The sequence below is a fragment of the Labrus mixtus genome, unplaced genomic scaffold, assembly GCF_963584025.1.
Source record: "Labrus mixtus unplaced genomic scaffold, fLabMix1.1 SCAFFOLD_114, whole genome shotgun sequence".
Taxonomy (NCBI): domain Eukaryota; kingdom Metazoa; phylum Chordata; class Actinopteri; order Labriformes; family Labridae; genus Labrus; species Labrus mixtus.
The window spans coordinates 1-14,101 of NW_026870267.1; the positions used below are offsets into that span (position 1 = coordinate 1).

The 14,101-nt window shown below is 44.0% G+C and overlaps 1 protein-coding gene across 1 annotated transcript; it reads right to left on the reverse strand.

Annotated features, from left to right (window-relative positions):
* Positions 1–722: 722 nt before the first annotated feature.
* On the reverse strand, positions 723–3,294 carry LOC132967195 (heparan sulfate glucosamine 3-O-sulfotransferase 1-like). Its single transcript, XM_061034066.1, has 2 exons — positions 3,029–3,294; positions 723–2,072 (listed from the first exon to the last, which is right to left on the reverse strand). Exon 2 carries the CDS (start codon positions 1,935–1,937, stop codon positions 1,011–1,013), a length of 927 nt encoding a protein of 308 aa, XP_060890049.1. The 5' UTR covers positions 1,938–2,072; positions 3,029–3,294; the 3' UTR covers positions 723–1,010.
* Between the last annotated feature and the right edge of the window lie 10,807 nt (positions 3,295–14,101).

A 14,101-nucleotide genomic window follows, 5' to 3' on the forward strand; every position in this document is an offset into this window, starting at 1 on the left:
CTCACACACACACAGACATGAAGCAGCTCACACACACACACACACACACACAGACATGAAGCAGCTCACACACACACACACACACACACTGACATGAAGCAGCTCACACACACACACACTGACATGAAGCAGCTCACACACACACACTGATATGAAGCAGCTCACACACACACACACACACAGACATGAAGCAGCTCACACACACACAGACATGAAGCAGCTCACACACACACACTGATATGAAGCAGCTCACACACACACACACACACACAGACATGAAGCAGCTCACACACACACACACACACACAGACATGAAGCAGCTCACACACACACACACACACACAGACATGAAGCAGCTCACACACACACTGACATGAAGCAGCTCACACACACACACACACACACAGACATGAAGCAGCTCACACACACACAGACATGAAGCAGCTCACACACACACAGACATGAAGCAGCTCACACACACACTGACATGAAGCAGCTCACACACACACACTGACATGAAGCAGCTCACACACACACTGACATGAAGCAGCTCACACACACACACTGACATGAAGCAACACACACACACACACACACACACACACACACACACACACACACACACACACACACACACACACACACACACACACACACACACACACACACACACACACACACACACACACACACACACACACACACAAAAACTTAAAACTTGCTGAAAATAAACTTTTTTATTAATTCTTCATAAAAATCTTTTTACAGAAGACGCCGGAGCCGACGCCCACAGAAACAGTCATAGCAGCAGGTCAAAGGTCAATAATGTTAATAATGTCCTCATACAGGAAGTGACAGCGGCTGTGCGAGTGTTTCAAACTGAGGAAAACAAAAACATGCACGAGCGGCGTGCTGACGTCTCGCTCCATCAAACGCCGTTTCACTGAAGGTAGAAAAATACACTGAGTTTGACGTTAGCTTAGCTTTAGCCTGGTCACAGACAGACCCCGTTAGTTCCAGTTGAACGTTCGGCCCACCAGCTCAAAGAACTTCCTGTTGGGCTCATGAAAGAAACGGTAGAGTTTGTGCAGGATGGCGGGCGCCACGCGGGGGTGGGTGCGGCCCTTTGAGTCGTGTAAACAGCGCTCTCTGCCGTGCTCCCTCAGGCAGTAGAATCCTTTCGTTTTGTTGAAGTAAAAGTTCAAAGCGTTTATCTGCGGCGCCAGTTTTAAGAAGCGCTCCACCTTCTTCATCTCAGGGAGCGGGTCCCGGATCAGTTCGTCGCCGTCGACCACGTGGACGCTCGCCAGGGGGAAGTACTTGAGCCAGTTCTGCATGTGCCCGTAGTACAGGCTGCGGTTGAGCGCTTTGTAGCCCAGGTTGATCTCGCCGTCCTTCACCAGGACCGCCTCCACGGGCTGGTAGCGTTTGTGTTTCTGCAGGCGGTTGTAGAAGACCTGCGTGTAGTCGGACAGGACCCTCTCCGTGGGGTCTCTGAGGATCAGCAGCAGCTTCATGTCCGGGTTCATCTCGTGGACTCGTTTGGGGACTTTACTGGAGGTGAAGTAGGCGGGGGTCTTCTCCACCGTCAGCTGATCGGGGAAGGCGTACGGCATCTGGCTGAGGTACCACGACAACCCCTTCTGGAAGTGACTCTCCCAGTCGAAGAAGTGCACCTCGTTCTGAGCCGCCGCCACGGCGCTGTGCAGGCTGAGCATCTCGATCAGCGCCCGCGTCCCGCCCTTCCTCACGCCGATGATCAGGATCTGAGGGAGTCGTCTGAGGGTCCCGTTCGGGTGGCTGCTGCTGCTGGCGTTGTCTGCGGGGGATAAGGTGGGCGACGGAGGCGGCGGCCCCTCGTCTGCCGCCGCGGGCCGGGAGGGGAGGGGCGGAGACTGCATGGCGAAAAGCAGCAGTCCGAGGAGCATGGCTGCCATGAGGGAGGTCCTGACCCGGGAGGATTTCAGCCTGGCGACAGCACGGAGACTAAATCCCACATTGAAAGGACGAGGGTCCGGTCACAGGAAAAACTAAAAGACAAGACGTCCTCTTCTCCGTCAGGGGGGCGGGGCCTGCGAGGACAGACAAAGAGGTTAGAAACCTGGAGAACACAGAACGCCTCGACAGAGCGACCACGCAGCGACACTCTCCGGCGCCCGCTCACATCAGGACGACGCCGCGCTGAGTACACCTTAAACCACCAGGTTTTGTTTTTGTCTTTGTTTATTTGTTCTCACTTTAGTTTTCATGTCTTCTTCTTCTTTCATTTTGTTCACATCAATAAAGAAAAAAGAAAAAACGTCAGGTCTACGAGGTCACGAGATAATCCACATGTTCACAGGAAGTGTTTAAATCAACAAAAAGACTCTTTAAAACATTTTTTTATTTTTATTAAATTAAATGATAATTAATTAGATTTATTATCGTTTGAATCTTTCAGTTTAAATCCTCACAGAGGGAGAAGGCAGCATTTTAAATATTCACTTGAATTTATTCATCCTGGAGAAAAAATGATAAATGTGAGCATGACATCATTCATGACTTTAAACAGCTGATACCTGAGAGGTGACTTTAAAGACATCTCCTTTCGAGGCAGCTCGTTATAAGAGAAAGTTTAACACAGAAGCTGTTCTTCATACACAGATTTGAGCTGTGCAGCAGATCTCTGAACAGCTGATTCACGGACTCACGCGGGACAGGAACACGCAGACCTGAGCTCTGAGGTTATTTGCACGCGACGAAGAAGAAGAAGCAGGTGTGCAAATGAAAAGCACGTTCACACACACACACACACACACACACACACACACACACACACACACACACACACACACACACACACACACACACACACACACACACACACACACACACACACACACACACACACACACACACACACACACACACACACACACACACACACACACACACACACACACACACACACACACACACACACACACACACACACACACACCTCATCGTGCACTCTCAGATCCCCGGAGGACTGTCGCAGCTCTCTTACCTGTTTCATTGGAATCCTCCACTCGATAAAGGTGTCATCTTGTGCAGCTGTGGGGTCTTTTCTCGCGGCACCGATACGTCCAAACCATCCACGATAAGATCCAGGTGTGCTCCAAACCATCCACGATAAGATCCAGGTGTGCTCCAAACCATCCACGATAAGATCCAGGTGTGCTCCGTGGAGCTCCGGAGACTTTACTCGCGTAAAGAACCTCCGTCCGTGTGTCAGCCTCCTCTGAGCGCTGAGCTGAGGCAGCCAGGCGCTCCTCCCGGTTTTTGAGTGTCAGCTGTTGAAGCCCACGCCTACTTTACGCCTACAGGACCACTCCAACCCCCCCCCCCCCCCCCCCCTCACCCCCCGCCCCTCTGTGTGACTCACGTCGTTGTAATGTTTTGGTATTTATCAGAGATAAGTGCAGCAGGTGATCCAGGTACAACGTGTTTTATAATCCGGCTTTTATTCTGAAATTACAGAAGAACGTTTTATATGTTCACTTTGAGTAATCTGCTGATTAATGGTAATAATATTTATGATATAAGTAATAATCACAGCTTGACTTGATATAAGGGATCCTTATTTTAATTGTGTAACTGAAATAAATGTGACAGGTAGAGAGACAAGAAGACAGAGTGGAAATGGTGATAGTTTATGTACGGAGGCAGAGAGGTGCTGTTTTTGTTTCTATTTAAAGCGCCCGCTTTATAAAATTGTATGTGCATTTGATTTAAAGAGGACATATCATCCCCCTCCATATCAACCAGCTCTCTCAGAACGCTCCGTTTTTGTGTGTGTGTCTCTTTAAATGTAATGACCCCCCCCCCCCCCGAGTTTTCCCCGTAGACATCACTCCTCTGTAGCGAGAATAAAAATGGCCGACCTGCGCTAAAGTTTTGTTCTAGTCTGGGGGTGGAGTCCATGAGTGGAGATACCAGGGGAGGGGAGGGGATTTTTTTTTTTTTTTTTTACCAGAATCCCACTGTGACATCACAAGGAGAGCACATTTGAAACAGAGCATTTTTCTCTGTGTTGTAAGACTTATGCAGACTGGATGGTTTATTTCACATGTTGTGGGTCAGTAGACTCTCAGGTTACACAGATATATGTTCAAAAACACTGTAAGAGTAGATTCTTCATAATATGTCCCCTTTAAAGAAATTTAAACGCAGTGTTCAAATTCCGCCACCGGGGGGCTTTCAATCAAAACAATAATAAAAGATGACATCGGGGCTGGTGGACAATCGTGGGAGTTCTCTCTGCTCTGTGTGTGAAAATGGCCGACTGCTGCAGGGCCTCGTTTTTCAGATTTAAGAATATTTACAAAGGAGCCTGAAATATTCAAATCAAGCCGCCTGAGCGGCTCTTTAAAGAGACGTGGAGCCCGTCGAGAGACCGAGCCTCTCTGGGTTTGGACTGAAAGAAGAAAATGTTTTCAGCGGAGCCTCTCGGAGTCCTCTCTTCACGTTTTGCTTTCAGGGGAAATCGATGAAAGAGACAGAGCAGTTATTCATCCCTGGCATTCTTCCCGCCTTTGTCCACAGAGCAAGTGAATCTGTGGGAAGTCTCTGAGTCCAAGTTGCTCAATCTCACCACCTGTTGAGCTGCAAGTCTTTTTCTTTTTGTTCTTTGGAAACATTCAAATCCTTTCCCCGAACAGTCGAACAGCAGCGGGTCCAAAATAAAAGCTTCAATTCAAAGTGGAGATTTGTGTGATGCTGAACCCAAACGTGTGTTTCAGCGTCTCCCTCTGACTCACCGCGGGTCGTACAGTCAGCGTGAGAAAGTTTGGAGTGACATCACAGAGCTGATGAGTAAGTGACACATCATCACTCCTGTCAGATAACTTCTGTGTGTCACTTCAGGAAGAACAGAGAGAAATCTCTGAGCCACAAAAACAGAAATATGACGTGAAGAAATCTGTGCAACAACAGAGACGATGACATGAGTCACTCTGCCTTCAGTTAAAGTCTGAACAATACGCTTCTGATCAGGTCAGTGGGGGGGGGGGGGGGGGGGGGGGGGGTCGCCTTAAAAGCGCCTACCTTCTCTGATCCAAACAAATCCAGAACATTCAGGAGCAGAATCTAAAGTTAGAAGGAGGACATACTGGCTGCTGCATTGTTGTCAGAGAAGCCAGCACTTCAACATGTTTCCTTAATGATCAGATAGTAAGATACCTTTATCATCCCACTCTCTACACATCTCACTGACTGGTGCTTTAAGTTTGCTTATTTTGACCTCGTTGACGCCTTCTGGTTTCCTTTCAGCACTTTTTGAGATGTAATGTTGTGTTGTCTGTGTTTGGATGCAGAGTGAAGGGCAGCCTGTGATGTTCAGCCTAAAGTAAAAAAGGCTTAAAGGCTCTGCGTCTGCATATGGATGTGTCTGATGTTTGCAGATTTTTCTGCTGTGTCGGGTATTTAAGTGAAGGCCATTACCCACATTAAAGCAACGCTCTACATTAACCAGGGAGAGAGGGATGTGTTGCATTAAAGGTGGAAACCCACTCCTTCAAATCTCCCTCTCGTGTCGGGAGAATGCAAACGCGTCTTTACTTATTCAGCGAGCACGTTACACCTGCTGATAGGAACCAGAGAGTCCCCACACTGACTGTTAAATGCAGTAATCCTCAGATTGTGCAGGAATGTGAATTCAGCCGAGTTGCACGATGAAATGTCACTTTGAGGATCATCATCCGACCACATTAACATGACAATAGTAAAGACCCTCAGAGACCCCCCCCCCCCCCCCTCTCCCCCGCCTCCTCTCCGTGCTGCACATTTTCTCTAAAGTTCTAAAAAACAACCACTTCTCCTTGTAAACAGATTTAATGAGGCTTCAGATAAATGAAGCGTCGCTCTCACTTCTGATGTAAGACGGACAAATCTTACAGGGCGGCTTCACGATCAGCCTGAAATACATTCTGTTTGGTGCCGTGCCAACAGTGTGTGGCATTTAAAACAGGTTTGTTTTTATCAGACTCTGGCAGGACTCACAGAATCCAAATGGGTGCACAGATTGTTATGTGTAAATATATGACGTGTGCGTCACAGCTCGGTGTCCAATCACAGCTGAGGATGAGTTTGACCTGCTCGATGCTGCTGCCGGAATATGTTCCACAGAAAGTCCTTTAACCCTTCAGTGTTGTTCAGGCCTGTGGCGCCAGTTTTCAATGTTTACCAAGAGAGATAAGGTACCATTAAACATGAAGTAATACTGATGGACTCTTTACTCAGCGGCCTCTACCATCAGCGTGTGAATGTGTTTGATTAGTCAGAAAACCAGAAAAGAAAAATACCAGCTCAAGTCCATTTATACTTTAGTTTGTCAGCCTTCGAGGGCCCCTTGCCGGCCTCTGCCATTAACTGGCCTTTTGTTGGCTCTCTGATTGGTCCGCTGACTCACCAATCAGACCCGATGATGAAGGCAAATGTAAACTCTTCCTGACTGAACTTACTCCAGAGCTTAATTTTAATGATTTATAACACTTTGATTTACAGAAGAAAGAACTGTTTCAGGAGAGTCAAACTGAAGATCTGTTGTTGATCCTGCTGCACGCTCTGCAGCACTTCACCGTTTCATTCATTCTCAGGAGTTTCCTTTATGATGCATCACTTTGTCCTCCGGCTAAGAATGCTAATGCTGTTTGTTTGTTTGGCTTCTTTTCTCCAAATGAATCCTCGAGTGGGAAAGGAAAGCTTCTCAGTAATTTTCTATTTCATTAAGGAAATACAGACGACGTGTAACGCCGGTGTGTGGCTCTAAACACCTGAGGAGACTCAATGACTCTTATACTCTGTCTGTCTCATTCTGAGGTTTAATTATTAGCACAATGAATCATCACACCGCAGGTCATTGAGCTCCTTATATAGCTTCAGCTTCATTTAATCAAAGAGTGCTCTGTGTTCACTGTATGGATCATTACTGTAATTATTCATGCTGCTAACACGAGATGACAGCAAATGACATAAATAAGAATGAAGCTGAAGACACATCGAAGGCAAACATGTGAATATTTAAAGGTCTCATATGATTCAAAATCCTCTTCCCCATGTTCCTCTAACTCTAACATGTGTCTCTAGTCTGTCTACAAACCCCCCAATGATGAGAAAAGTCCATCCTCTCCGTCTTCTGCCTGCTCCACTTTTCAGAAAATGTGTGCTCAAACAGGCCGTTTGGAGATTTTCCCTTCATGACATCACAAAGGGCAGTAGCCCCTCCCCCAGGTGGGTGACACTCCCACAGCTAGGTGTTTGTTCTGCCCTCTGAGTCTGCCTTCTCACTATAAACAATAGGACATGGAACGAGAAAGACCGAGTACACCCAAGCACCTTCCAGAGAGGGGGCGTGGTCAGACACAGCTCATTTACATATTTAAAGGTACAGACACAGAAACAGCCTGTTCTGAGCAGGGCTGAAATAGAGGGGTTTATAGACATGATCAAATACAGGATCAGAGTGGATTTAGAACAAGAAACTTCACACACATGTTGAAGAGGAGCTCTGACACTTATTTACACTGAAGAGGAAGAGGAGGATATGTGGCCTTTAAATCTTAAAATTAAATGATGCTCTCTTAGATGAAGATTCCTGCGTTGTCCTGTTTATCTCTAGAAACATTATTAAAAAGAAAGTTTGTCCTTTGTCTGACAGATAAAGTGTTGGCACGCTCAGATGGAGGTCATTTCCAAACAGGTGCAGCTTCTAAGTTTGGCTCCTCTCCTGAAAACTGTAGCTGTATCTGTGATTGGAGAGAAATAGAACGGAAGCTGAAAACCTGGAATAAAAAGTCTGTAAAAAGACGAAAGATTGTTACTCTCTGACAAGATAAAAGTAAACGATGAAATCAAGTATGAGATTTAACCGGTTTAATTAGAGGTTTAATTTAGCTTCAGTCTTAGACCATACTATGGGTTAGGGTTAGTCGTCACTGAGCTCTCATATCAGCGCTGTAACCTTCAGGTGGTTCTCTCTCATGCAGATATTTATGAGTTGTTTGAAGTGTAACAGGAATGTAGATATTTAAAAAAAAAAAAGCTTCAAATGTGCTGCAGATGTTCTGAACACAATGTTCTGCTTAATTTCAGACCGTAAATGTCAGTTTCAGGAGTTGATGATGAAGTTCAGGTAACGTTCTTTGTGAGTTATGTTATCGACTGATTCATCTCTCTGTTCACTTTCCTCCCTCCTCAAGAGGAAAAGAGATATCTGCTGTGTTTCTGGACATCACTCTAACAGAGATTTAAAAAGAGCCCTTAGAGCAGCAATATGTAGGATTTCAATTTGGTGACTTTCTCCCCCTCTACTCCCCCTAGCAGACTTGCATTTGACATATGACAAGCTGAGGAGCGTTGTTGTCAGAAGCCAAAGAGCCAAGTTGACTGACGAGCTTCAGTCTGACTCTGCTAGCATCTACAGCCCATGTGGAGTTTGTGTTTGTGTATTCAACTGTTACCATGACGACTACAGGCCATCACTAATGTCTACATTGGAGAGGCTCGTTTATTTCATGCTAGCCGAGATCGGTTTGTAAGGTTCCTAACTGATAAAGCCTAACTGGAATATAGAGAGCCGAGTCGGCCGGGAATCTAACCTCTACTCTGCACACCTCAAAGAAGAAGAACAGCTCTCACTCTTTAATCATTGAGCAAACCTATAATGATTATAATGATGACCTTTAGATCTCTTCATCCAGTGAATTGGTTCAGTAAATCATCTTCAGATAACTCTGAGACGATCAACACGATATGTTCAGTATGTCATTTAATGTCCCTCTGAAAACCGCTGTGTGGTTTCACCTCATCGACAGAGAAACTTAGGCTTCAGAGGAAGAGACGCTCGTGAAGAGTTCACAGGAAGACATAGTTCCCTGGAATAAATCAGCAATTTGACAAATGATCCGTTTCTGGAAGAGCGCCAAACCAGTTCAATGCAAACTATAGAGCTCTGCAGCATGAACTTTATAAATACAGTTCTTAAAGAGTTTGTCAACATAAAGAGAGTCTGTATGAAGATTAATGAATAGATTTCAGATGTCGTCAGTCTGCATCAGAATGCAGCTCTGAAGCTTTGGGAAATGAAGTAAGAAGGAGAAGGGTGGGGGGTGGGGGGTGGGGGGGGGGGGGTTGGTTTGATGGTCATGCCCGGGCCTGCTCTGTGGCGTTCAGTCATGGGAACGAGCAGCAGTGGTGCTACATGGGAAACAGGAGTGTTTGATAATGATTCATCTGGGCTTCCATACACTGCAGGCATCCCACAGGGAGCAGCCGACATGCAGGAAACACATCATGACGTCTTTACCAGGAAGTCTTCCTGGAGGTTTCTCTGAATGATCAACATGAATCTCGTGGTTAAAAAATTTATTTCATTGGTTCTCCTTGAAAAGCCTTTAGATCAACATCATGGTTTCCTTTCTTCCCCTTCAATCCGCCGTCACTGAGTCTGTTTTTACACTCAAGCCGAGGACAGAATAAAAGCTTTAAACAAAGTGTCTTCATTATAATGTAACGGCCTCAGGCAGTTTATCAGTAATTACACAAACACACCATGAGAGGAGAAGAAACAAATCCTCCTCTTTGTTAGTCGACATGTTAGGAGCTCGTTCTGTAACGGTGAACATCAGAACGCAGCTGAGGTGCTGTATACTCTGCAGGTTTACAGATGTGCAAAGCACCCTGGGACTTCTCCTTATAATACGGCCGTGAAGGCGAAAGGTAAGAGCAACATCTGTATCTGTAATTACTGCAGAAGTTTCAACACGTTCCAGGTGCAGCTCCTCAGAACGGCCTTCATTACTGGGGAGCTGGCGGTCCATGGCGAGAGAGGATAACGACAGTGTGGGATTAACCCTGCATCTCGTCACTCCTCTCTCTCCGCCACCAGCCGCCATCTCCGGCGGTCCCTGGTTTCCTAAGAGAGCCTCCGTTCTCTCAAACAATGCAGGAGCTTGCAGAGGGGGTTTTGATCATCCTGTGATGCGGCGCTGTGACAGGCCTCAGACACACACATTTACTTCCCCACTCAGGAGATTAGTGGACAAACCTGAAATACTTTCCTCGATGTGCACGGCGAGCACAGAGCGGAGCACTCGGATGTGTTTGTGCATGTGAGTGCATTTAAAGTGTTTTTCATCTTCTTTCATTTTCTGCTGGTACTTATGTCCCCACCCCCCCCCCCCCCCCCCCAACAAAGTCAGGTCAAGGTCTATTATGAGGTCTGAATCAGCCAGCTTTCTATTTCAAACCAACTTTTGGAGCACATGAAAGGAGGGATTAGTGGTTATGTGGTGTGAAAAATGTTTTGGAAAATCCACTCGAGTGCATTTTAAACTCTCCCCAATGAAAATGTGACAACAGGTCTGCATCAGAGTCTTTTAATTTCATATCTACGTTGAGTACGTTGATGTGTTCACTGACAAACAACGTGTCTAATGTGAGGTGTTGAAGGTTTGTGTCATAAATGTTTCTTTGGTTTAAAGTCCAACAATCTACATTTAATAAAACTAACTGTGTTTTCAGTGGAATAAATAACAATTACCATTTATCACTTAAATAGATTTATATATCAAAACATCCATCCATCCATTATCTATACTTCTTTTCCCATTCGGGGTCGTGGGGGGCTGGAGCTGATCCCAGCTGTCATTGGACGAGAGGCAGGGTTTACACCCTGGACTGGTGCCAGCCAATCACAGGGCCGACATATAGAGACCAAGCTGCAACCTCTGGTGTATAATATCCTGCAGGTCCTCAACTGGCCAATAGAGGCTGGCTGCAGAAGCACAGGAAGTCACAAACACACCCATTCTAAAAAGCCTGTTTTTACAGCAGAGATTAACATGTTACCACATTCACACCTACAGACATTTTAGAGTCAGCAGTTAACCTAACGAGCATCGTCTTTGGACTGTGGGAGGAAGACGGAGAACCAGGAGAAAACCCACACATGAAGAACATGCAGACTCCACACAGAGAGACTGCTGTCAGACGGGGATTCAAACCAGGAACCTCCTCACAGAGAGGCTCCCGTCAGACGGGGATTCAAACCAGGAACCTCCACACAGAGAGGCTCCCGTCAGACGGGGATTCAAACCAGGAACCTCCTCACAGAGAGGCTCCCGTCAGACGGGGATTCAAACCAGGAACCTCCACACAGAGAGGCTCCCGTCAGACGGGGATTCAAACCAGGAACCTCCTCACAGAGAGGCTCCCGACAGACGGGGATTCAAACCAGGAACCTCCTCACTCTCAGGCAACAGAGCTAACCACTGCACCAATTTTCAGCATAAGAAATACATGCTGAATAGAAATCTTTCTGTAATTTATGGATACGTTGAAAGATATAGGACCTTCTGAAATGTGTAAAGTGGTGTTTTAGTGAAACATTCCTGAAGACATGAGCTGGCCTGTGAGCAGGTGTTAAACTTGAGCATCAGGTGTTCAGGTCAAACGTGGTCGGCTGTGAAACTGAAAAATCTGGGACACATCAACAACCTGTTATTATGAAATGTAAAAGCTTTTTTATGATTCTTTTTAGGCGTTCTTTGCACAAGTTAGAACAAAGGAATGTCAGAGAGTAGCCATGACACAGAGTCTGAAAAACAATGAACAAAACAGACATTAAGGAAACATGCTATGTTGAAGTGCTGGCTTCTCTGACAACAATGCAGCAGTCAGTATGTCCTCCTTCTAACTTTAGATTCTGCTCCTGAATGCTCTGGATTTGTTTGGACCAGAGAAGGTAGGCGCTTTTAAGACACCCCCCACACGGCCGTTTTGGACGCCCCTCGGTTAGCCAGATATGAGAGCAGTTATCAGGTCAAACCAACAGGTGTTGCAGCGATGGAAGCGGGCAAGAGAAGTGGTTCAGATAGAAGTGATTGTACCCGACCTAAAAAGCCTCTGCATGTTTCTAATAAGCTCCACGAGCAGAAACGTGCTCAAACTAGGATCAATATTGGAGATGCTTTTGAAAAATGGAGAGAGGTTAGAACACAGAAAGGTTTACAGACCCATGCAGAGCTGGATAAACACTGAAGCTTCAGAGTCCACCACATGGTGACCTGTGTGAGCATGGACTCTAGAGAGGAGGAGGGGGGGGGGTTGACGAATTTTGTGATGTCAGCGTGATGTTAGCTTGATGTTAGCGTGATGTTATTGTGATGTTATTGTGATGTTAGTGTGATGTTATTGTGATGTTATTGTGATGTTAGTGTGATGTTATTGTGATGTTATTGTGATGGTAGTGTGATGTTATTGTGATGTTAGTGTGATGTTATTGTGATGTTAGTGTGATGTTATTGTGATGTTATTGTGATGTTATTGTGATGTTAGTGTGATGTTATTGTGATGTTAGTGTGAAGTTATTGTGATGTTAGTGTAATGTTATTGTGATGTTAGTGTGATGTTATTGTGATGTTAGTGTAATGTTAGTGTGATGTTATTGTGATGTTAGTGTGATGTTATTGTGATGTTAGTGTGATGTTATTGTGAGGTTATTGTGATGTTAGTGTGATGTTATTGTGATGTTATTGTGAGGTTATTGTGATGGTAGTGTGATGTTATTGTGATGTTAGTGTGATGTTAGTGTGATGTTATTGTGAGGTTATTGTGATGTTAGTGTGATGTTATTGTGATTTTATTGTGATGTTAGTGTGATGTTAGTGTGATGTAGTGTGATGTCAGTTTGATGTTAGTTTGATGTTAGTGTGATGTTGGTGTGATGTTAGTGTGATGTTATTGTGATATTATTGGGATTTTAGTGTGATGTTATTGTGAGGTTATTGTGATGTTATTGTGATGTTATTGTGATGTTAGTGTGATGTTATTGTGATGTTAGTGTGATGTTATTGTGATGTTAGTGTGATTTTATTGTGATGTTAGTGTAATGTTAGTGTGATGTTATTGTGATGTTAGTGTGCTTTTATTGTGATGTTAGTGTGATGTTATTGTGATTTTATTGTGATGTTATTGTGATGTTATTGTGATGTTAGTGTGATGTTATTGTGATGTTATTGTGAGGTTATAGTGATGTTATTGTGATGTTATTGTGATTTTATTGTGATGTTATTGTGATGTTAGTGTGATGTTATTGTGATGTTAGTGTGATGTTATTGTGATGTTAGTGTGATTTTATTGTGATGTTAGTGTGATTTTAGTGTGATGTTATTGTGATGTTAGTGTGATGTTATTGTGATGTTAGTGTGATTTTATTGTGAGGTTATTGTGATGTTATTGTGATGTTATTGTGATGTTATTGTGAGGTTATTGTGATGTTATTGTGATGTTATTGTGATGTTATTGTGATTTTAGTGTGATGTTATTATGATGTTAGTGTGATGTTATTGTGATTTTATTGTGATGTTATTGTGATGTTATTGTGATGTTAGTGTGATGTTATTGTGATGTTATTGTGATGTTAGTGTGATGTTATTGTGATGTTATTGTGATGTTAGTGTAATGTTATTGTGATATTAGTGTGATGTTATTGTGATGTTATTGTGATGTTATTGTGATGTTAGTGTGATGTTAGTGTGATGTTATTGTGATGTTATTGTGATGTTATTGTGATGTTAGTGTAATGTTAGTGTGATTTTAGTGTGATTTTAATGTGATGTTATTGTGATGTTATTGTGATGTTAGTGTGATGTTATTATGATGTTATTGTGATGTTCGTGTGATGTTAGTGTGATGTTATTGTGATGTTAGTGTAATGTTAGTGTGATGTTAGGGTGATGTGATTGTGATGTTAGTGTGATGTTATTGTGATGTTAGTGTGATGTTAGTGTGATGTTATTGTGATTTTACTGTGATGTTATTGTGATGTTATTGTGAGGTTATTGTGATGTTATTGTGATGTTAGTGTGATGTTATTGTGATGTTATTGTGATGTTAGTGTAATGTTATTGTGATATTAGTGTGATGTTAGTGTGATGTTATTGTGATGTTATTGTGATGTTAGTGTGATGTTAGTGTGATGTTAGTGTGATGTTAGTGTGATGTTATTGTGATGTTATTGTGATGTTAGTGTGATTTTATTGTGAGGTTATTGTGATGTTTTTGTGATGTTATTGTGATT

Bases quoted from the DNA above. Each gene is read 5' to 3' on its own strand.
- LOC132967195 (XM_061034066.1), bottom strand. From the start codon at position 1,937: ATGGCAGCCATGCTCCTCGGACTGCTGCTTTTCGCCATGCAGTCTCCG.